At 51.1% G+C, this 19,100-nt stretch overlaps 13 protein-coding genes across 13 annotated transcripts; 6 read left to right on the top strand and 7 right to left on the bottom strand.

The window, feature by feature from the left end:
- Position 1: 1 nt before the first annotated feature.
- On the top strand, positions 2-1,765 carry BDV14DRAFT_47023 (uncharacterized protein). The gene is made up of 3 exons (XM_073776849.1): positions 2-509; positions 578-814; positions 887-1,765. The coding sequence occupies exons 1-3, from the start codon at positions 48-50 to the stop codon at positions 1,550-1,552; spliced, it is 1,365 nt and encodes a 454-aa protein (XP_073629260.1). The 5' UTR covers positions 2-47; the 3' UTR covers positions 1,553-1,765.
- BDV14DRAFT_46925 (putative raffinose synthase protein Sip1) lies at positions 1,766-4,647 on the bottom strand. Its single transcript, XM_073776847.1, has 2 exons — positions 4,519-4,647; positions 1,766-4,465 (listed from the first exon to the last, which is right to left on the bottom strand). Exons 1-2 carry the CDS (start codon positions 4,579-4,581, stop codon positions 1,979-1,981), a joined length of 2,550 nt encoding a protein of 849 aa, XP_073629259.1. The 5' UTR covers positions 4,582-4,647; the 3' UTR covers positions 1,766-1,978.
- A 428-nt stretch (positions 4,648-5,075) lies between these two features.
- On the bottom strand, positions 5,076-6,563 carry BDV14DRAFT_171395 (zinc-dependent alcohol dehydrogenase family protein). Its single transcript, XM_073768389.1, has 4 exons — positions 6,162-6,563; positions 5,714-6,102; positions 5,211-5,657; positions 5,076-5,152 (listed from the first exon to the last, which is right to left on the bottom strand). The coding sequence occupies exons 1-4, from the start codon at positions 6,322-6,324 to the stop codon at positions 5,108-5,110; spliced, it is 1,044 nt and encodes a 347-aa protein (XP_073629258.1). The 5' UTR covers positions 6,325-6,563; the 3' UTR covers positions 5,076-5,107.
- A 98-nt stretch (positions 6,564-6,661) lies between these two features.
- BDV14DRAFT_171392 (seipin co-factor family protein) lies at positions 6,662-7,658 on the top strand. Its single transcript, XM_073768388.1, has one exon. The coding sequence runs from the start codon at positions 6,781-6,783 to the stop codon at positions 7,498-7,500; it is 720 nt and encodes a 239-aa protein (XP_073629257.1). The 5' UTR covers positions 6,662-6,780; the 3' UTR covers positions 7,501-7,658.
- A 183-nt stretch (positions 7,659-7,841) lies between these two features.
- On the bottom strand, positions 7,842-9,285 carry BDV14DRAFT_46922 (lytic polysaccharide monooxygenase auxiliary activity family 9 protein). Its single transcript, XM_073776846.1, has 3 exons — positions 9,034-9,285; positions 8,749-8,978; positions 7,842-8,596 (listed from the first exon to the last, which is right to left on the bottom strand). Exons 1-3 carry the CDS (start codon positions 9,132-9,134, stop codon positions 8,184-8,186), a joined length of 744 nt encoding a protein of 247 aa, XP_073629256.1. The 5' UTR covers positions 9,135-9,285; the 3' UTR covers positions 7,842-8,183.
- Positions 8,873-9,796, top strand: BDV14DRAFT_46967 (uncharacterized protein). Its single transcript, XM_073776848.1, has one exon. It carries the CDS (start codon positions 9,246-9,248, stop codon positions 9,741-9,743), a length of 498 nt encoding a protein of 165 aa, XP_073629255.1. The 5' UTR covers positions 8,873-9,245; the 3' UTR covers positions 9,744-9,796.
- A 416-nt stretch (positions 9,797-10,212) lies between these two features.
- BDV14DRAFT_46919 (uncharacterized protein) lies at positions 10,213-10,624 on the bottom strand. The gene has a single exon (XM_073776845.1). The coding sequence runs from the start codon at positions 10,544-10,546 to the stop codon at positions 10,325-10,327; it is 222 nt and encodes a 73-aa protein (XP_073629254.1). The 5' UTR covers positions 10,547-10,624; the 3' UTR covers positions 10,213-10,324.
- Positions 10,625-10,668: 44 nt separating this feature from the next.
- BDV14DRAFT_171385 (60S ribosomal protein eL38) lies at positions 10,669-11,612 on the bottom strand. The gene is made up of 3 exons (XM_073768387.1): positions 11,425-11,612; positions 11,181-11,309; positions 10,669-11,062 (listed from the first exon to the last, which is right to left on the bottom strand). Exons 1-3 carry the CDS (start codon positions 11,486-11,488, stop codon positions 11,013-11,015), a joined length of 243 nt encoding a protein of 80 aa, XP_073629253.1. The 5' UTR covers positions 11,489-11,612; the 3' UTR covers positions 10,669-11,012.
- Positions 11,613-11,883: 271 nt separating this feature from the next.
- On the top strand, positions 11,884-12,362 carry BDV14DRAFT_199087 (Ish1 domain-containing protein; the record flags this gene model as incomplete). Its single annotated transcript, XM_073773155.1, has 5 exons — positions 11,884-11,919; positions 11,974-11,986; positions 12,042-12,140; positions 12,173-12,219; positions 12,270-12,362. The coding sequence occupies 5 exons, from the start codon at positions 11,884-11,886 to the stop codon at positions 12,360-12,362; spliced, it is 288 nt and encodes a 95-aa protein (XP_073629252.1).
- Positions 12,363-12,595: 233 nt separating this feature from the next.
- On the bottom strand, positions 12,596-13,125 carry BDV14DRAFT_199086 (putative nuclear transport factor 2 domain protein; the record flags this gene model as incomplete). The annotated part of the gene is made up of 2 exons (XM_073773154.1): positions 12,596-13,026; positions 13,083-13,125. The coding sequence occupies 2 exons, from the start codon at positions 13,123-13,125 to the stop codon at positions 12,596-12,598; spliced, it is 474 nt and encodes a 157-aa protein (XP_073629251.1).
- Positions 13,126-13,336: 211 nt separating this feature from the next.
- On the top strand, positions 13,337-16,016 carry BDV14DRAFT_171381 (methionine--tRNA ligase MSM1). The gene is made up of 8 exons (XM_073768386.1): positions 13,337-13,585; positions 13,656-13,774; positions 13,829-13,900; positions 13,951-14,037; positions 14,091-14,222; positions 14,271-14,632; positions 14,679-15,153; positions 15,216-16,016. Exons 1-8 carry the CDS (start codon positions 13,387-13,389, stop codon positions 15,477-15,479), a joined length of 1,710 nt encoding a protein of 569 aa, XP_073629250.1. The 5' UTR covers positions 13,337-13,386; the 3' UTR covers positions 15,480-16,016.
- BDV14DRAFT_171379 (putative L-serine dehydratase) lies at positions 16,017-17,755 on the top strand. Its single transcript, XM_073768385.1, has one exon. It carries the CDS (start codon positions 16,239-16,241, stop codon positions 17,643-17,645), a length of 1,407 nt encoding a protein of 468 aa, XP_073629249.1. The 5' UTR covers positions 16,017-16,238; the 3' UTR covers positions 17,646-17,755.
- A 1-nt stretch (position 17,756) lies between these two features.
- On the bottom strand, positions 17,757-18,946 carry ramB (bifunctional protein farnesyltransferase/protein geranylgeranyltransferase). The gene is made up of 3 exons (XM_073768384.1): positions 18,675-18,946; positions 18,525-18,629; positions 17,757-18,478 (listed from the first exon to the last, which is right to left on the bottom strand). Exons 1-3 carry the CDS (start codon positions 18,902-18,904, stop codon positions 17,782-17,784), a joined length of 1,032 nt encoding a protein of 343 aa, XP_073629248.1. The 5' UTR covers positions 18,905-18,946; the 3' UTR covers positions 17,757-17,781.
- Between the last annotated feature and the right edge of the window lie 154 nt (positions 18,947-19,100).

Raw genomic sequence — 19,100 nt, 5'->3', positions numbered from 1 at the left:
GTTCTCCCCTCACTCTCTGTTGTCTCTCTTGTTGTCTGCGCAGGATCATGAGCAATGAAGCAACCAGCCGCCTCCTCTCCCTCAAAAAGCCTATTTCCCCGCCCCCACAGTCAACCCGCACCCCGTCTTCGCTTCCCCCTCTACCCTCCCTCTCCGCTCTAGAGGCGGGGAAACAATCTGTGACCGACGGAAACCATCTCCAGACCATCTCCGCACATCTCCGCAACCACGTTTACGCCAACAGCAGTAGCACCCAATCACCTACACTATTACCCATAGACGCCTGGGAGTCGCTTTACACGCGCAATGCCCACAGCTCAGGCCGCCATTTTGTCATCCACCAGCATGATCATCCCGTTGCTGGTCCGCACTATGACCTGCGCCTGCAGTTTTCGGAGACCAGCTCGTTGAGTTGGAGTTGTATGTATGGGATGCCTGGGGATGCGAATAGTCGGCGGTTGAACCGCAATGCTACTGAGACGAGGGTCCACTGTCTTTGGGTTAGTAGTGTTGGTTGGGTTCCAATTGTTTCAAAAATAGTGGGAAGCGAGCTAATCGATTTGATATCTGGCTGTAGAACCACCTCATTGAAACGGGCAGTCCGTATACGGGGAGCATGATTATTTGGGATACGGGGGAGTATGAAGTTCTACCTGACAAGTCGGAGTCTTCGAATGGGTCGCGAGCAACCCAAGATACAGATACCGAGACTGATACCGATGCCGATAATTTGACGGATGAACCCGATTATACCCCGGGCATCGCGCGGTCGGAAATCTCAGACAGTGAGAAACTGCGTCGGGCTTTCCAGAATGTACCTTCCTCTGCATCATATGTACCCCATCCTGGAAGACCATACCTAACCGTCTTGTTTTGTTCATCACAGGGAAAAATCCACCTCCGCCTCCACGGAATCCGTCTGCCAAAGAACTACACCATCTTCCTCCACCGCGACAAATCCGATCACCGCTCGGCGCCAACAGCCACCTCACTCCTACAGAAACCAATAAAGAAGAAGCGGCGACGGACCATACCCAAGACAGCACCGAGTAGCACCGAGCCCTCCGAATCGGAGGTCGAAACCGAGGCGTCTCCAGGGTCAAGAAAACGCAAGGGTTACACACCAGGCGGAACCGATCCCGACCATGGCCATGAACACTCTGACGCCGAGCCCGACGCTATTCCTAGCGCCACTGAGAACACAGACTTCCTCATCCGCCTGAACAACGCATACCCCGGCTCAAACAATGACATTGGCTCCGTCCATCAACGACGATGGTTCATTGTCCTTGACCGCGTCGGGAGCGGGTTCGTCCCTGAGAGTGACGCCGAGTCCACTCATACCTTCAAGGTTAAATCGAGGGGAAGAAAAACATGGGTGCGGGGCGTTGATCAACGGACGGGCGAGAGGACAGGGTTCGACCCGTTTTATGTGCGTGGTCCGGAAATTGAGAGGAGTGTGCTTACGGGACGGTTGGGGGGTGATGTTCTTCGTGATGAGGGTGTTGAGGGGTTTGTTCCGAGACGGGGTTGGAGGGCTGTTTTGATTTGAGGTTAATGAGATACCCTGATACCCTACCTGACTTGAACAAATCAGTCACATCTGTTAGGTTGCTTTACGTTGACGTTGCCTATTGGTAATCAATGGAAGTGACCAGATAGCATTTTCAAGGACTGTCACCTACGAAATAAAGAATACCCCGTTACAGCCACTAACCTCTTTTTTCACTGTTCAGTAATACTGTCTTATCTCCCCACTCATGTCTAAGAAAGAGTCTTCTACATGAATCATATAATAATACGGAGTAGCAGGTCATAACTATACCCTTTGCAGAGACAGATAGGGACAGAACAACGACGGAGCTTAGGGCTCTGGCCCCTGCCAATATGCCGTAGATAGGTATGGAAGGCATTGGAGCGACTGCACATGGTCTTGTGCATAAACATGGAAACTAGAAAAGCTCTATACCAGTCCAAGCTATAGCAAAACAGAAACATTAACCTCACTACTCCACCCGCTCTCCAATTCCATAGCTCTCCACGCCTCCTCAACATCGAGCGCAAGGATCTTCCCATCCTCCTTCCAGACTGTCTTTCTGGGAACCGGTTTGCCCGATATCAACACCATGAAATGCTCATCGATATCCCACTGCGGCAATGTTGAAAAATATATACCTAGAATACCGAGTGCCTTTAGAGCGACATCAACCCGGAGACGACCACTGGTTTCAATGTAGACATTTGAACTAGCGAGCGCTGCAGCACCGGTCATTTTGCCCAGAAGCCCGATGACCGCGACATTGACTGGGGTGTCGAAGTTCTTTAGTTTAAAGGCGTGAGCTGGATAGGCTGTTAGGATTTCAAACTGCCGTTTATCCAACTTGGTAGCGATGATTGAGCATGCGGTCAAATTGTCTGCAATTTTGCCCGTCGTATGTGCGCGCACAATGTACGACTTCTCGGGTTCGTCTGGGCTAGTAGAAGCGTATATACCGGGAAAACTAGACAAAGCCACCATGGCGGATTTAATGGTTTCAGAGACGTTGAAAAGGCCCACGATCCCACTTCCGGTACCAGCGCGTCCATGGTACGTTCCGATGCGGAGGATGTGGCCTTCATTGATATGTTGGTACATGTCGAGAGTGCGCCCGATGATGGCGGGTCTAAGGATTATCGTCGAGTCTTGAATAGTGGGCGCTGTGATCTGTTTGATGAGAGAAAGGTTATGTTGCCCCGTTGTATCGGTAATGCAAATTGGGCCTCCAGAGACACAGCGCGCCGCGGCATGGAAGGCCGCATATGAATGACTTGTTTGGAACATGTCCCAGTCGGGAAGAACGTTTAGGTATCGAGATAAGAGAGCATTATGCGCGTTGCAGAAGACGTGCCAAGCGTGAGAGTCCTCGATGTCAGGAAAGAAGTCATCCGAGTTGCGGGCGACGATGGTGGGTTTGTTAGTTGGTAATTGCGAATGAAAGATTGTTTGAGGAAACTGGGACATGCAAGATATGACTTTCGGGCCGAAATGGCGGAGTGAAGCTATTGACCAGGCGTCTTGGTAGGCTGTCGTAAGACTTTTCCTGTCTTCTGGATCGCTGAGTAAGTCTAAAAATGATTGAGCATCGGCCTTGACACCAGTTATTCCTGCTGAGGAGAGGAATCCATAGAAGTCGTTGTAGAAGCGCTGTATATCGGACGAGTCGATTGCGAGAATAGAGGGCCTAGTCGTACTGTTGAGTCGAACGTCTCTGGTTTTGTATCGAGAGGCTAGTTCTCCCTCTGCAGATATACCTCCCCAATATCCTAGAAGTGCATGCCAGACAGCGATGTGCTCGATGTTCGGGTGCTGCTCTTGAATAGTGGATATTGCCGTTGCGAGTCCCTGTGGGAATGCCGCAGGGTTTGCCTCAAACTGCTTCCAGCCACGGTGCCATGAATCTCTTCCTTCATTATCCAGAGACTGCCAATTATCGTCAATGATTAGACCCTTGATGTTGATGCCCTGCTGTTTCAACTCATCAAGAGCAGAAAGAAGCTTCTCTTCAGTTAAGTCTTGCCCTATCCCGTTCCACGTACAAAATGTCAGTCCGTCGTACCAATTCGACAGCCATTCTGCCTTGAGGTCGTCTTTGGCTGACATGTGGTACGGCCTCACGAGCTTCCGTGCTTCATAAATCAGAGCGCTCATAGCAATCTCAAATCCGTTGGCCGCCGCAGCCAGAACCTGGAACCTTGATTGTGTCGGATTATCATTCTGCGACTTGATCACTACCTCGCCCTCGGGGCCGGATTGCAGGACTGTTACAAGATCGTCGACAGCGACCCCAAGTAACACCACATGTACCCCGTCAGTTCGGAGAAATGAGCACAGGATTGCATCTTCCGATAGGTCAAGCTTTGTGCCACCTTGCCGTGGCCCGAGCCAGGATACAGATGTACGAGCCAAGGCAAAGAATCTGGATACCGAAGATGGTACTCCAAGAGCAGTGCCCAAGGCGCCTGAGTGACCATCTTGGGCCGGTTCTACAAGCCCGGACAAGTTCCACAATGCCGCCCCAGGGGCCTCACTTTTCCTAATCTCTATCTCAACATCAGGTGACAGATTCTGGAAATAACGTTTGAAGCCGTCTGCGGAGGTCGCAGCGAGAGACTCGGAGAGACTGGGTGGCATGAAAACTAACTCCCCGTCACTCAGATGTTGCTCTCTGTTGGGCCATTGCCATTCTGTTGACTCAGAGTCTCGATATCGGATCGTAAATTGTGCAGTACCCGGCCGCGGCCGAGAAACCTCCCCTTCAAACACTTGGCGAGTGACCGCGTCTTGACCAACGCTTAAAGAGGGCACAGCAGTAGAAGGGCCTTTCTGGAGTGGAAGAGCCGACCACTCTGGGCCTTCGATATTGTGCCAAATTTGGACTTCCCACTCTCCTTCACCCTCAGACTCCAGCAAAACAGTGAATTCGATCTTTTTGTTTAGCAATTAGCGCTCATGCTAGGGAGTACAATATAGTGACGTACCTTCTCGCCTTCAAGACAGGTTGTCTTCCCTAGAGGAGGATGTGAAGTCAACTGCGCCGCCATGCTTGTTGTTCAGTCGGGTTCTAATGACAGCTAGGTAGCATCTAACCCGTACGTATATGGGCTGACAGCAGCTGGGGCTAATGGGGTAGCGGTCAGATAAGGTGCGGGGTGATCGCCGTGGGGCTGTTGGTCTGCTGGTCCCCATGCAGTATGACTGGTCGAGTCTGCTGATTGCCTTGAGCGCTTGTGGGCTCCCATCGTGGAGTGAACTTATCATCTGAGGTATCTTGATGATATAATTAATTCGAATTCAGAAATCAAAGAATGCGCTGTTCCGACCGAAGCGAAGCGTGGGCGAGAAGGCCGGGGAGCGGTTGGGGAAGCCAGACTTAAGGCCATGACCACGTGCTTCAGATGACTTAACCACAAGGTACTCTACATCTGCCTTACAAGATCATAGGTGAGTATGCATAAATTACTACTGGCAGGAGTCATATGTGATCTTTATATTCCAATTCAAGGGTGATTCATTATATATCATCTAACCGTTATCTAGCCCGCGGTCGGTATTATCTATGCCCAGCGTCTAAGCAATCTGAACAGCCAGCTTGCCGAAGTGCTTCTGAGCCCACTATTTGCCAATTTCGTTAGCATGCATTCTCAAATACCTAGTCGAGAATGAGACTTACCATGTACTCATAAGCCTCCCTCGTCTTCTCAAGGGTAAACACCTGCTTGTCAACAACAGGGTGGATATCGTTCGCCTCAATGGCAGCAACCATATCCTTCATAAGCGCCTTGCTACCAACATAGACACCACGGACAGTGCAAATGCTGCTCAGCGTCTGGAGAACGTTGGGGATGGTCTTGGGGTCCATGCCGCCAAGGAAGCCGATGATGCTGATCACACCTTCGAACTTGATGCACTTGAAGCTCTGCTCGAGGGTGCCGGAGCCGCCGACCTCGATGATGTGGTCAACACCGATGTTGTCGCGGGTCAAGCCGCGCGCGATCTCACCCCAGTTGGGCTGGGTCTTGTAGTTCAGGACGTGGTCGGCGCCGAGTTCCTTCAGGCGCTTGCCCTTCTCTTCGCTGGATGTCGTGGCAATCACGGTTGCACCGGCAGCTTTAGCAAACTGAGTCAAGTTAGGCCTTCCCATGTTCATAACCTTGGTGATTCATAAAAACATACCTGCAAAGCAAAAATACTGACACCACCAGTTCCCTGCACGAGAACAGTTTGACCGGGCAGAAGGGGCTTCAAGCCGTAAAGAGCATTCCAGCTCGTCAGACCAGCGCAAGTCAAGGTGCTCGCCTCGAGGTAGTTCAAGTTCTCTGGGGCGCGAACGACACCGTTCTCGTTGAATGTGGCGTACTGGCGGAGTGTTCCGTCAACAGCACCACCGAGGCCAGACCCAGCGCCAGCAAAGTCGATAGGGCCCCATTGGTGCAGCTGGTTGAACAGTGTAACGACATTGTCGCCCTTCTTGAACTGGGAGACCTTGGATCCGACCTCGACGACTTCACCGGCACCGTCGGAACCGGGGACAACGGGGGTGTTGAGGGCGAAGGGGTACTTTCCTGGACAAAGAAGAAAATAGTCAGTCTAAGACTCAATTTACTAAAAAGGAGGAACGTACCCTTGGGAATGATCAAGTCACGGTAGTTCAGCGACGCAGCATGAAGCTTAACGAGGACCTCGTTCTCGCCGACGGTAGGGACCTGAGCATCCTCGAACTTGAGGCTGTCAAAGTCCTGCTCAGTGTTCTGGACTGACCATTGCTTCTGGGTAGCGGGAGCCATTGTGAAGGTCTTTTCTCAATTGACTGTTTAAAGGACACAGAAAAAAAAAGAGGTAACGGAGGAAACTCGGAAGAGCGGGATAGGGAGCTCCATTGCGGGCGAGGGGATATTTGTAGCTCTCTCTTGACGTAACTGAAGGTCCCCACTTCTCTGAGCAAGATTATTAATCTCGAAGCCGTTGAACTAACTAACTGTTGATTGTTAGTATTTTATGCTGGTGGATCTTATCGAGATCAGTCTTGCATAATCTGCTATGCTTAATGCCTGATCTATATTAGCAGCCGTTATATGCATCACTACGTCGACTGGCGTCGATCTACGTCATTCATAGCCACACCTGCCAACTATATAACAAGTTCTGGGCAACAGCTCCCCGAGCTTTCCCTCTCTTTCTTCATCTACTCTTCTACTCTCTCTACTTCCTAAGGCCTTTAATACTACATCCTCAAGGCCACCATGTCCCTCAACACTGTAACCTCGGGCCTCGGCGCCGCAGGCGCCCCCGTCTCGCAAGTAACAGACCAAGCCCAAAACACCGTCCAGCAAACCGGCAGCGGCGTGCAAAAGGCCGTCTCGGATACATCCTCCAGTCTCCCGGGTACATTCCCCAAGGACGAACCACCCACAAACCGCAAGAACAACGTGACGATGCCCTCCTTCACCGAGATCTGGCAGAACTTCATCGCCTGGATGAAGGGTCTTGTCCCCCGCGGAATTGATATTTTCGAGGCTGCGGTCCGCCGCTTCATCTCCTGGTTGCTTCCGCCAGAGCGTCAGGCGCAAATATACAAGACATCCATTGAGCATCCCATTGCATCGACGTTCCTGATTGCGCAGCTTATCTGCGTTGGGATCCCCTTTGTGCTCTTCCTCGCTGGTACATTCTTGTTTGCGTTTGTAGCGCTGTTGCTGTGGGTTGTGCTTTCGATTTTGCTTCTCGGTCCGATTGTGCTTGTTGCTAGTCTCTTTGGTGTTAGTCTTTGGGGATGGGGTTGGTTTGTCTTTGGGCTTATTCGGTTCCTCGATAAGCTTGTGCTTGGTGGTATGATGGAGCGGTTCTGGAAGGCTAGATACCAGGAGCAGAAGGCTGAAGAGGAAGCGAAGGAGAAGGAGGACGAGGAGAATGAGAAGGCAAAGCAGGGGCCTGAGACTAATGAGGAGAAGAGAGATGGTTGAGGAGCATTCCGACCGCAATAATGTCTAATGAATGCTGGCGACGAGATTCTTCGGATTGTATTTCTGTGAGTTTACTGTGATTCATTGTCTTTTGCGAGCGATGTATATATAAAAGACTGTATATATAAGAGATTTAAATAACTATATTGCCTTATTTACGCCTTCTCGTGTCCTGTAGCTAGAACAGTTGTCCTAGATCATAATCGAAAAGTCGGCATACACTTCATAGCCTACCATGTTGGTTATCCACATAACAGCGTTTTATTTGTGGTTCTATGAGAATACAAACTAAAGAAACGGACAAGGGAAGTGGGAAAAAGTCTCATGGAATGATCTAACCATGGTCGGTAGCATACACCTCTGATACGTAGCTACCTAAAGAACCCTCTTGGGCGGTGGGGCGGTATCAAAGCGTAGATAGACATTGGTCAGAAGAATATGCGCAGCAAACTGAGGCGACGGGTCATGGTTAAAGTTAGAAGAGGTTGTTGATTGAGGGCAGCAAATGTGAATTGGTTGAAGAGCAGTATATACATTGAAAGGTATCGACCACAGTCAAGTCAATGGACAGTCAGGTAACCAAAAGCGGTACAAATCTCAGCCAAAGCCTGCGGTCACCAGGACCGGGTTCGGACCCCGAAAGCAGGGACACGAGCCACGACCAAAACATTCCATCACCAAATCTAAGCGCTGAAGAGCTCAGGGCCAGGCATGGGGTAAGAGGAAGCGCTCGAGTAGATATCGAAGATGATACCGTCGTCGGTCGAGGTGTAGAGCTCGGTACCCAAGGTACCAGTAGGGTTAGCGCTGCCACCACCGCTGACAACAATGTTGAGGCACTGGGGGTAAGCCTGGGCACCGCCCTCAGAGCCAGCGGAGTGGAGAGCAATAATCTCATGACGGAGAACGTAGTTGCCGTCGGCGATGGAGGAGGGGATCGTAACAGAGGTAGTGAAGTCGTTCGCGATCAGCTCGTCCGTGATCCAGGTGTCGGTTGAGGCGTCGACGATGGCATCCGCCTGGATCTTGACCCATTCGAGGGTGGTCTTGTCGGCGGAAGCGCAGTCACCATCGCACTTGGCGATGTAATTGATGACTAGAAAAAGAAGTTGCACGTTAGCTAGGGTTCGGTATATCAACCTTCTGAAGTCACGTGATGGGCCTTCCGAAAAACTCGGGATAGCTTCACAATCAATTCAGCAAGGAAAAACTAGGATCTTGCTAGCTTTGAGTGCTGGGAAAGTTTACTTGGACCCTTATGTGAATCCGGCCAGGTGTTCCAAGTAACGTCAATGCTGCTTCCAGCTGTAACAGGAGCAGAGAGAGCACCAGGGGTGGCGCCCTTGTGGCAGATGATGTCGTCGCTAGAGAAAGCGTCGGGGGCGACGAAGCCGTTGTCGGTAACGGTAGTGGACCAGCCGTAGTTGTCAGGGGGGCTGTCCTGGTAGTAGTAGCTGTCGGCAAGCCATCCACCGTAGCTGTGTCAAGTCAGTGGATGTCATATACTTTGCCGGGGTTGTGTAGGCAACGTACGTCTCTCCGTCGATGACCATCTGGGTAACGTAACCGTGACCGGCAACGAGACCAGCAGAGGCGAGAACGCCAGCAAGGGTAGCAATCTTAGACATAGCCATGGTCGAAGTGTGAGGATATCAAATCCGGAATGAAGGAATACCTGCCAGAGGTTTCGAGAATGAGATGATGAGAAAGAGTGAAGGAGAGTGCTGCTGCTATCAACAAGGACCATGGCCGGGATGTTTATAACCTTATATAGATGTTCGATAAGGGGAACCTTGCACCTCTCCGTACTCAATACGGAACAGCCGAGTATCCATATTGCCCTAAATTGCAGGGAGGCCGTGCTTCAGCTGTCGGAGAGTGACAGTAAGCGAGGAGGTAGCGAGATTACCCGGGAGCACTACACCGCATGCAGGGGTCAGAGCATCACCAGATCCGCTTCTGCAGCGTTTTTGTGGCGGAGATGCAATATATCCGGCCTTCTAGCATGCAGCCCAGGCGGCTTTTCCTGGGACGAACGCATTGTCCCAGCCGTTGCGATGCTACCCAAGATGCCATGCTCCGTGCTGCTTGGACCAGAGTCCAAGCACATTTTCGAACCACGGAAAAAGGTCAGAACTCAGACCAACAAACAGCTCGACCTTGTGTGCTGTTTCACAGTCCCAACGCACAGGAAATGTCTCCCGGCCATGGTCCGCCACGCAGTCTTTCAGGGTCTTGGCTAGTTTTGCCTTAAGCCACACCCCACAGTAATCGTGCCTGACAGAGGCAAACTGATGCTCAGGAGGCTGTAAGCAGTCGTAGATAAACAAGGTCAGTGTCCACAACAATCTAGAAGTGCTGATCCCCCAGCGCTGCCGGTTTGACGGGCCGAGGGCGCTTCCATTGAACACCCCTGACCATTGAGAAGCGGCTGTTTATTCGGGAATGACAACCCTGAAACGGATCCATGAGACCCCTGACAGGTGATGGAGTCAAAGAGACGGAGGTTGTTCCATGACAGCGCTGGCCGTGACAAGTTGAGCAATGATGTGCGGTTCTAGAATGGCGGATGTCGTGATTCGAGGACCTGCATCCTGGCATTTCTTGACGGTGTAGAACCCCTCTCTTGACTCCGTGGTGAGTGTCGTCTGCTGCCCCGGATTTTCCCCGTATTAGACTGCAGAAAACGCCATTGACAGGGACATGGAGGCGCTAGTAGGGTGAGGAAGCAGGCTGCAGCTGTTCCTGCCTCTTGGTGCATAAGGCTAGATGTGCATCAAGGTACGAGGTGAAAGATGCTTTGACAAGCGTTTGGCCCATCAAGTCATCGCTCCTGCAGACCACTGAGGGTCAAGAAGCCCCTTGGACCCGGCGGTATTGAAGAGGAAGGAAAGTGATCGACGGAGTGGAATTGGGAGGAGACGGTGGGTGGAAACTCGAAACACCATGCCAAGAACGCCAAGACGGATATACAGCCTAATCCTCGCGGGCTAGTTTCACGTTTCCCTTCAAACACGACAGGTCGGGCTCCATCTCGCCTTGCCATCCGTCACTTCAGCTTCATTTTACGGGATTACAACAGCTCTTCAACTTTTGACTCGTTGCCGAGAGCAAAGACATCTCCAACAGCACAAAGTTTACCTCCTTCAAGTGCAAACGACTGGATGTTTTCCAATGTTTTTATTTTTGCCTCTTCATTATTTATAGACAGAAAAGCCCCGACCAAGCCATTCCTTATTGAAGTCGGGATATGCAGGTCATCCAGTCCGGTTGTCCGCCGTTATGTAGTCCATAACAACATAACAACAGAGCCAGATGCCAGAACGTTCAAGCGATCCATCACATGGTAGGTGGACATTGACGATTCCGGTGCCGGCCCACAAGAGTATTCATGCCGTTTACCGATCTCTCAAGACGGTTGACGAGTTTCCGTAGTCATTCTCATGATCCGTATATATCCCATGAACCAATCTCAAGTCGACCCCATCTTCCTATTATCCGTGATGAAGCGCTTACAGGGACTTCTTCTTGTCGCCCTTGGAGACGTCGACGACCTTCAGAGCTGTATATTGACATACGTTAGTATACGTTCCTTCGTTCATCCGTCATATCCCATCATCTCCAATCATAGTCCGTATGTTTCGAAATGCGGGGAGCGGCCGGTAAGCAAAATGACGCACCAGGAGGCAGGCTCTGCTTGAGCTTGTCGGCCTTGTCGGAGTCCTTCAGGACAAGGGAGTAGACGAAGCGCTGGCAGCGGACCTTGAACTTGGTCTGCTGGGACTGGCGGTTGCGCTTGATGCGGGCAGCTAAACAAACAACCCCAAGTCAGCTCAATTGTCCATCTCATCCATCCATCACTATCATCGGAAATCGCCCGGCGTATATCTCGCAATTCGAGGTTTCAGTTCGGGAAAAACGTACAGGACGCATCCTTGCGGCGGCAGATCTCAATGAACTGCTTGATGTCGGAAACTTCGCGAGGCATGGTGGGCAAAGGTGATTGGCGACGTAAGGTGGGATAATCGTCAAGAGTCTTTGGATAAGAAGGGAAGCAAGCTCAATCGCGGTCTCGATGTCCGCGGGCCGAGAGCTCTGGGGCCGCTGTTGTGGGATCGTCCCAATTAGGCTAGGGCTGCGATGACGAAGCCCTTAGCTTTTGCATAACTCTGCATAATTACCAAGCTGATTTTGTGTCGAGCATCGTAGCATGCATTATCATGTGATACAAGCTTCTGTGGCGGTGCGCTAGGCAGCGTCACAAGCAACATCATTCCATGAGTCTATAGGACGCTGGAATACTGGCCAGATTTCCAGATGCATATTTAAGTCAAGTAGAGTTACTTTCTCATCAAACCCCAAATAAACGTACAAGCTCTCAAAATGCCAACACCACTGGATCGCGCATTGAATTCTAAGGTAGGTTTCTATTCAGACTCTCAGCTAGCTCCAAATCACTAATAATGTACCCAGAACCTCTTCATAGGTATGCATAAAATGAAGATAACAGTTTGGTGCGCACTCAGCTGACCGGGACCCAGGGTTTGCCGGAATGGTTACCGCAGCGGCGGCTTGGTCAATCTGGGGTAACGAGATGTTTCCCGCTGAAACAGATCCGAGAGGAGGCGAGTATCCTTTCCGTATGTCTGCACATAGAGCTAACTTCGACAAGACCCGGAGGATTGGACGCTTGATGAAATGCGCCGATGGCTTCGTTCTGTATGAGGGTTTTCCAATCTCTTATTGCACCCCTGGCTAATAGCAAATAGCGAGGCTTGATGCCCGACAAAAAGGCGTCGCGCGAGGAGCTACTTGAACGAATCCGAGCCAATCTTCGCCTTCCACCCAGGTCTTCCAGCTGATTGTAAAGAACCAACACAACTTATTGGTTCATCCAAGTCATAACCGTGATAGCGCATCGTCAATCGTGTCTCGTCTTGTTCTTCCGCGGTCGAATGGCGTCCTTCGTGTACTAGTTGTCGTCTTTCAACTTCGTTGTATGATTCCCAAGCTTGCACCTAATAAGAAACAATTTCATCCCTATCGTTCATCGTGTAGTCTCTCTTTCACCTGCGCCGCGTGGTGTTCCGCTCGCTCAAACGACCAGGCGAAAGTTCTGTGTCTGAATGAGGAAGTCCCTTCTGCGCTTCCCTTTCGGTCCATCGATGGAAGGGTTCGGTATCAGGACAAATGTCTCGCTAAAGCCGCGCTGAGGAAGGTCGCGCGATTCGCCGTATCGAACATACCCGCTCACGATGACCAAGATCGAAATTTCCTTCTTGGCGTCGGGTTGCCTGCCGGTTACACCTGTGGGATACTGCTTGTTGATGATCTGACAATCGAACGACTGGACTTCATAGTGTGCTGGTGGCATCTGATTGACGAAGATGTCTTGGACTGCGCTGCCATCGGCGACCGGGTTCCCGTTGAAGACTATCGTAGACGGAGGGGTATTATAGAACGAGCCGATTGTGGCGCGGTTGTTTTGAAGAGCAGGGTAGAATGACTGGACGAATTCTGTCGCAGCTAGAGGAATCACAAATTAGTCTTGCCACTTGTGAGAACGTTGGATGAGCTCATACCTTCTGTCGAAACCTTTGCGTAAACATCCTCACTAGGCGCCATGGTTGCGGGATTGGCGACTGGTGATATAAAAGGTACGGAAGTAGTAGTGAGCTGTATATCGAGAGAAACTAGTGAAATAACAGGTTCTTGTTGGTGGACTGGGTGCGAAGTGTTGTGTCGAGTGGAAACTAGAGCCGCAGGCAGAAGAGCGCAAGAAAAAAGAAGCTTGGGCCACGCGGAGAAAACAAAAGCTCCGAGGGGCCGCAGTCATCCCATCGTTCCTTCACTCTCGACCTCCTCAACACGACATTGACTTCGCCAATGGCGAGTTTGAGAGGAGGGTTTCGCGCTCTTTCATGGGCTAACCAGCTACTATACTCACGACGCCCGTCATGGAAATGTGCCTCTTGCAAGGTCGCTCCGCCGACCGTCCGACTCCCCCGTCGATATGCGACCACCTCCGATAGCGCAGCAAAGAAGCCTTACTATGTGACGACGCCGATATTCTATGTCAACGCTGGTATTATCACCTCCAACTATCTGCGCTTGGCTTCTTGACGTGCTGTTTACTGATTTTGCGTCCACTTTAGCCCCCCATGTCGGTCATCTATACACCATGGTCATTGCGGACGTCTTGAAAAGATGGAGGACACTCCTGGGAGAGAAGGACGCACAATTGCTTACTGGGACGGACGAGCATGGCATGAAGGTTTGTCGATTCAGAACCTGGATAGGGCGCTACGCGTTTCTGACCCTACACTAGATCCAGCAGGCCGCGAAGGCCGCAGGTATAGATACACAAGCTCTCTGCGACAGAAACTGCGAGACCTTCAAAGTGAGCTATCTTTGTCCTCGGTATCGAGCACCTTCACTCACAAAAATAAGCAATTGGCTCAAGCTGCCAATATGGATTATGACTACTTCATTCGGACGACGGAACCTGCACATAAAGACGCTGTTCAATACTTCTGGGTACGTCACGAGTCTTGGAATGGTGTGAGATTCAATGCTTATGGTTGGGACAGGAAATGTTAGAGCACCGGGGCTATATATACACCGATAAGCACGAAGGCTGGTACTGTGTCAGCGATGAGACGTTCTATCCTCCATCGCAAGTGCACCTGGCGTTGGATCCGTCGACCGGGCGGAAGAGAATGGTTTGTACGACCCTCACCACTATCATGGATACAATCTGACCCAAATAGGTGTCCATTGAGACAGGCAAAGAAGTCGAATGGTCATCTGAAACAAACTATCACTTTCGCCTGTCGGCGTTCAAGGATCGCTTACTAGAATTGTACAAGACCGGTTTCATCACGCCAGAGCATTACACCGACTACGTGGTCAGCTCAGTATCGTCTGGGCTCCAGGACCTATCTATCTCTCGGCCGTCCGAACGATTGACTTGGGGCATTCCCGTTCCAAACGATACGTCGCAGACGATCTATGTCTGGCTGGATGCGTTGGTCAATTATCTTACAAAGGCAGGGTATCCCTTTCCACCTGGTGAGGGAAGCCGTCTTGGATGGCCTGCGGATGTTCATGTTGTTGGTAAGGACATTGTTCGGTAAGTACGCTGGAAGTAGGTAACTGGACAATGCTTACAGTACCAGATTCCACACTGTATACTGGCCGGCATTCCTCATGGCCCTCGACCTGCCGATCCCTAAGAACGTTCTGGTCCACGGTCACTGGACGATGAACCGGGAAAAAATGTCAAAGTCAACGGGAAATGTCGTGAACCCGTTTTTTGCGATCGACCGGTTTGGTGTTGACACAATGCGCTTTTTCCTCGCGTTTCAGGGTGGGCTCGCGTCAGACGCGGACTACGATAACAGCTTCATCATCCGCGACTACAAGAAATACCTTCAACAAGGAATCGGCAACATTGCGCATCGCACCATTGGCTGTGCCAAGGGTAATCTCCGGACCTACATCGTGAATGGTGCATCCGGAACTTCCCACTCCACGCGTGATGATGAGGTGTACCAGGCGACGCTCGGGCAGCTATCCACCAAGGTTACGGAGCAGATGGAGAAGCTCAACCCACGCGCCGCATTGCAGGAAATCATGGCTGTCATTCTACAGGTACGGAAACTAGCCTTGGCAAGTTATAGCTGAAACCATTGATTGACCTATCTACCCACTAGACAAACAAATACTTTGCGAACGCAGAGCCCTGGAAAAATCCGGAGGAAAAGCAACGCGTACTTTTCAACGTCGCAGAGTCAATGCGCATCACAGGAATCCTCCTCCAGCCGTTCCTGCCGGGCAAGGCCAAAGACATCCTTGACGTTTTCCGTGTCGACCCTGCGAAGCGAAACCTCTCGGACGCAGGTTATGCGTCAGATCCGAGCTACGGCGAGGGGGTCAAGAAGAAGATCTTGTTTGAACCCTTCATTGTCGACACCTAAGCCAATCATTCAGATCATCTGTCGGACGAGTCGGCAAGGACCCCGGGGGAGGAGGGCAAGCTCGCGAACTCCCGCTTCCTCTCTTATCAGGATCGATAATTACTCCTCCCAACTCAAACACCATTGGCGAGGCCTATCCGTGTCGGAAAGTAACGATTCCTTCTGCTTTCACGCGGTGTCGGCTCGCGAGCCGTGTTGAACTCAACTATTCGATGAACTCTCCATTCATAGAACCGATCAACCAACCAATATGAGGGTTAACGTCATGCACAACCCCAATGGCATGCCTGCGGTAAACGTTCCACTGTTCCAGACCAAGTCCACAAGGTAGTGGCTATCAGCGGGAAACGGAGGGGCCACCTGGGCCACATGTGTCTAATATGCGACATTGTTACATGATAGATATCGGGCGGGAAACCCACACCCCTTGTTTCCCGCGGGGAACTGCCACGCATAGACTCGGGAAGAGTATTTTCATTGTATAACAGATTATTCATATGTACTATTTGATGTAATACTTGTAAAATATATTAGGTCTCTTAATTCTTGTGTCGTGCGGTTAGACTTGTGCTTTCCGATTTCAGTTTTCTCGCTTGTCCTGAAATATATACTTCTGTCCGCTTTTGCCCCATACTACACCACTACACATTCACCAGTTATCGAATCTCTTCTCCATATCGTCCTAAATCCAGGTCGAACAGCTATATTCCAAGCCTGATCAACTGAATTCCCTTTGATCCATACAAAATTGGCGCCAAAATGGGCAGCATCAGCATGACAGCCACCATGCCCCTACCCCCAACAACAACAACAACAACAACAACAACCCTCACACACCCCGAATCCCACATCCGAGAACAGCCCATTCCCCAGGCAGACACACCAACTTACAAAACCCCCTGGATCCGCACCCCCCTCATCGAATCCCGCTCCCTCTCCACGCTAGCAGGATGCCGCATCCTCTTAAAGCTCGAAAACACCCAACCAAGCGGCTCCTTCAAGTCCCGCGCAATGGGCGCCCAGATTCTAAGCCATTTATATAACCCGGCCAACAGCGGGAAGAGAATCCACTTCTTTGCCTCGTCCGGCGGGAATGCAGGTCTTGCGGCGGTTTGTGCGGCCAAGACGCTTGGGTTCCCGTGTACGGTTGTTGTTCCTGTTCAGACGAAGAATTTGATGGTTGAGAAGTTGGTGAAGGCTGGTGCGAGGGATGTTATTAAGTACGGGGAGACGTTTGCGGAGGCGGGGGTTTATATGCGGGATGTTGTTATGCAGGAACCTGAGTCTGAGGAGGATCAGGGTGAAGAGGAGGAAGCTGTTAAGATAGCACTGCATCCTTTCGACAACGAGTCTATTTGGGAAGGGAACAGTACGCTTATTGATGAGCTTGTTGAACAAGTTCCCTCCCTTACGGCGGGAGAAGAGGGGAATGGGCACGACGATATGGTTCTCCCTGTTGACGCTATAGTATGCAGTGTTGGTGGCGGTGGACTGCTGAACGGTCTTGTCATGGGTCTTGAAAGGCGAAAGAGACAGCTACAACAGCAGACCAAGAAGACCAAGACAATGTCTCAAGCTAGACCAACGCACCTTGTCGCTGTTGAGACCCGCGGAACGGACTCGCTTGCTGCGGCTGTCAAGCAGGGTGAGCTTGTCAGTTTGCCGAAGATCACATCACAGGCTACATCGCTTGGTGCGATCCGTGTCTCAGAACGGACGTTCCAGTACGCAATGAACCCGCCCGAGGGTGTCAAGGTCCACAGCACTGTCTTTACCGACGCAGATGCCGCGAGAGGTGTATTGAGACTTGTGGATGAGGAAAGGGTTCTTGTGGAACTTGCTTGTGGTGTTTGCGTTGAGGCTGCTGTTGGTGATGCTGCTCGAGACCAAGGGAGCCCAAAGGTCAGCAGAAAGAGGAAGAGGGTTGTTGATGAGGGGTATGGAGATGATCGGTTGTCTGCTGGCGAGAATGAAAGTGAGGGTGAGGCGGAAATAAGTGGCCTTGTGGAAAAGAATCAATTCCAGTCAAGGTTGAAAGAGCTGGTTCCGGACTTGGGACCGGATAGTCGAGTGGTGATTGTTGTTTGTGGTGGGAGTAATGTCACTATTGATGCGGCCGTGGAGTGGAGAGCCATGCTGAAGGATGGTTGGGGCAATGAACAATAGACAGATTGACGAATAATAATTCCTGGCGTTTCTACAGTTGGTTTATTTCTGGCGTCTTTTGGCATGATATTTAACCTTTTTATATTGGACTGAAAATTGAATGATTAAAGATAACGCCGACTCCTGCTAATGCTGATTACGCTGACGCCGGTACTTCTCCGGCTGTAATTGCCTTGATGCGATAGTCCCAATAATTCCTGCGGATCGGGTCGTACTTGTCTTTCAAAAGGTTCAGCATCCGGATAGCGTCTTGGGCAGCATTTTGCGCGTATACATCCGCCAGTAGTTCCACGGCATGACTGCTCTTCACCTCGACATCCACAATCTGCCCTTGATCATCCCGCTTGTCCACAACAAACTTTCGTGCAAACTCGGTCCAATCTGATAGAGGCCGTCCAGCCGCCCGCATAACACCCCGAGCATAAGACCAGGGACTCCTATTCTCCGGCGCAGTAATGATCTTCTCCTGCGCGAACCGTAACTCCTCATCTACCAGGTCTTCATCCACGACAGAATGGCGGCCCTTTTCAGTTGGAGGGCCGTCGCCTCGAACCATACCAGCATCTGGCTCTTCACTGCGAGGCCCGAAGCGCAGCATATAGCGGTGGTTCCAGGCGGAGTTGTTTCTCACATCTGAGTTGAGAAGGGAGTTGATATCTGCGATCTCACGGGGAGAGTCCCACAGTCCAAAGTGACGGACTAGCCAGTGCCGATAGGTCCAGACATGATAGTTCTTTGAGTCTTGAGCGAACATCTCCATGAGGAAGTCCATTTCCTTGAGTGGGAGAGTTGGGAAGTGCTCTCTTGATGATACCAGTACTTGGCGGTGATGCCTGGTCGAGTTAGTGATTGGACATGGTGGTAGAAGGTGCTGCTCACCAGATCTGATAGTTCTTCAGATATTTCAAGGAGAATCCGTTCAGCCATTCCAATTCCGCGATGAGGTCTTTCTCAAGCGCAAAGACGATCTTGGCGCGGTATATCCTGTTGAATTAGCTGCAGTTCTGAGTAATACTGGGGGTGAAGTACCAAACAGTGTAGTGGGCGGGGTTCATAGCGATGATATCTTCAGTCAACTTCAAAGCTCTCTCCGACATCTCATTTGCGGCCATTACCGCGCGGAGGTATGAAGTTGCCTCAAGGTATTCCTCCTTATAGGCAATAGAGGCCAGGGGCATAGCGCCGGATTCGGAGCCATCGTTGAGCGGGATGGGCTGGATGGAGGCCCATTCATGGTCGGAAGAGTATTTCCCTGCCATATTGGAGGATATTTCAGGCAATCTGTGCAGGTATAAGTGGTGCTAAAGGTGAGAAGCAGAAGAAGTTGTGTTGATGAGTTTGGTGGAGGTGAGGTGGGGTTGCTGCCTGAGGCAGAAACAACAATGCCACACAACAAGAGACGCTCATGGTTGGACAATCACTGCAGTTGCCATACCCCGGATTCATCTGCCACTG

The sequence above is a fragment of the Aspergillus stella-maris genome (genome assembly GCF_047715825.1).
Source record: "Aspergillus stella-maris strain CBS 113639 unplaced genomic scaffold BDV14scaffold_20, whole genome shotgun sequence".
NCBI lineage: Eukaryota > Fungi > Ascomycota > Eurotiomycetes > Eurotiales > Aspergillaceae > Aspergillus > Aspergillus stella-maris.
The sequence above is the reverse complement of the archived record's forward strand: the minus strand, read 5'-3'. Positions and strand labels throughout refer to the sequence as shown.

Bases quoted from the DNA above. Each gene is read 5' to 3' on its own strand.
- BDV14DRAFT_46922 (XM_073776846.1), bottom strand. From the start codon at position 9,134: ATGGCTATGTCTAAGATTGCTACCCTTGCTGGCGTTCTCGCCTCTGCT. The intron at 8,979-9,033 runs GTACGTTGCCTA...GACTTGACACAG, and splicing joins ATGGTCATCGACGGAGAGAC to CTACGGTGGATGGCTTGCCG. The intron at 8,597-8,748 runs GTAAACTTTCCC...TTCTTTTTCTAG, and splicing joins GGATTCACATAAGGGTCCAA to TCATCAATTACATCGCCAAG.
- BDV14DRAFT_46967 (XM_073776848.1), top strand. From the start codon at position 9,246: ATGGCCGGGATGTTTATAACCTTATATAGATGTTCGATAAGGGGAACC.
- BDV14DRAFT_46919 (XM_073776845.1), bottom strand. From the start codon at position 10,546: ATGGCAAGGCGAGATGGAGCCCGACCTGTCGTGTTTGAAGGGAAACGT.
- BDV14DRAFT_171379 (XM_073768385.1), top strand. From the start codon at position 16,239: ATGGGCAGCATCAGCATGACAGCCACCATGCCCCTACCCCCAACAACA.
- BDV14DRAFT_171385 (XM_073768387.1), bottom strand. From the start codon at position 11,488: ATGCCTCGCGAAGTTTCCGACATCAAGCAGTTCATTGAGATCTGCCGC. The intron at 11,310-11,424 runs GTACGTTTTTCC...TTGTTTGTTTAG, and splicing joins CCGCCGCAAGGATGCGTCCT to CTGCCCGCATCAAGCGCAAC. The intron at 11,063-11,180 runs GTGCGTCATTTT...GTCAATATACAG, and splicing joins CAAGCAGAGCCTGCCTCCTG to CTCTGAAGGTCGTCGACGTC.
- BDV14DRAFT_46925 (XM_073776847.1), bottom strand. From the start codon at position 4,581: ATGGCGGCGCAGTTGACTTCACATCCTCCTCTAGGGAAGACAACCTGT. The intron at 4,466-4,518 runs GTACGTCACTAT...CTAAACAAAAAG, and splicing joins CCTGTCTTGAAGGCGAGAAG to ATCGAATTCACTGTTTTGCT.
- BDV14DRAFT_47023 (XM_073776849.1), top strand. From the start codon at position 48: ATGAGCAATGAAGCAACCAGCCGCCTCCTCTCCCTCAAAAAGCCTATT. The intron at 510-577 runs GTTGGTTGGGTT...ATCTGGCTGTAG, and splicing joins ACTGTCTTTGGGTTAGTAGT to AACCACCTCATTGAAACGGG. The intron at 815-886 runs GTACCTTCCTCT...TGTTCATCACAG, and splicing joins TGCGTCGGGCTTTCCAGAAT to GGAAAAATCCACCTCCGCCT.
- ramB (XM_073768384.1), bottom strand. From the start codon at position 18,904: ATGGCAGGGAAATACTCTTCCGACCATGAATGGGCCTCCATCCAGCCC. The intron at 18,630-18,674 runs GTACTTCACCCC...CTAATTCAACAG, and splicing joins CCCGCCCACTACACTGTTTG to GATATACCGCGCCAAGATCG. The intron at 18,479-18,524 runs GTGAGCAGCACC...TAACTCGACCAG, and splicing joins CTGAAGAACTATCAGATCTG to GCATCACCGCCAAGTACTGG.
- BDV14DRAFT_171395 (XM_073768389.1), bottom strand. From the start codon at position 6,324: ATGGCTCCCGCTACCCAGAAGCAATGGTCAGTCCAGAACACTGAGCAG. The intron at 6,103-6,161 runs GTACGTTCCTCC...TTCTTTGTCCAG, and splicing joins TGACTTGATCATTCCCAAGG to GAAAGTACCCCTTCGCCCTC. The intron at 5,153-5,210 runs GTAAGTCTCATT...ATTGGCAAATAG, and splicing joins GGGAGGCTTATGAGTACATG to TGGGCTCAGAAGCACTTCGG.
- BDV14DRAFT_171381 (XM_073768386.1), top strand. From the start codon at position 13,387: ATGGCGAGTTTGAGAGGAGGGTTTCGCGCTCTTTCATGGGCTAACCAG. The intron at 13,775-13,828 runs GTTTGTCGATTC...ACCCTACACTAG, and splicing joins CGGACGAGCATGGCATGAAG to ATCCAGCAGGCCGCGAAGGC. The intron at 14,223-14,270 runs GTTTGTACGACC...TGACCCAAATAG, and splicing joins CGACCGGGCGGAAGAGAATG to GTGTCCATTGAGACAGGCAA.
- BDV14DRAFT_171392 (XM_073768388.1), top strand. From the start codon at position 6,781: ATGTCCCTCAACACTGTAACCTCGGGCCTCGGCGCCGCAGGCGCCCCC.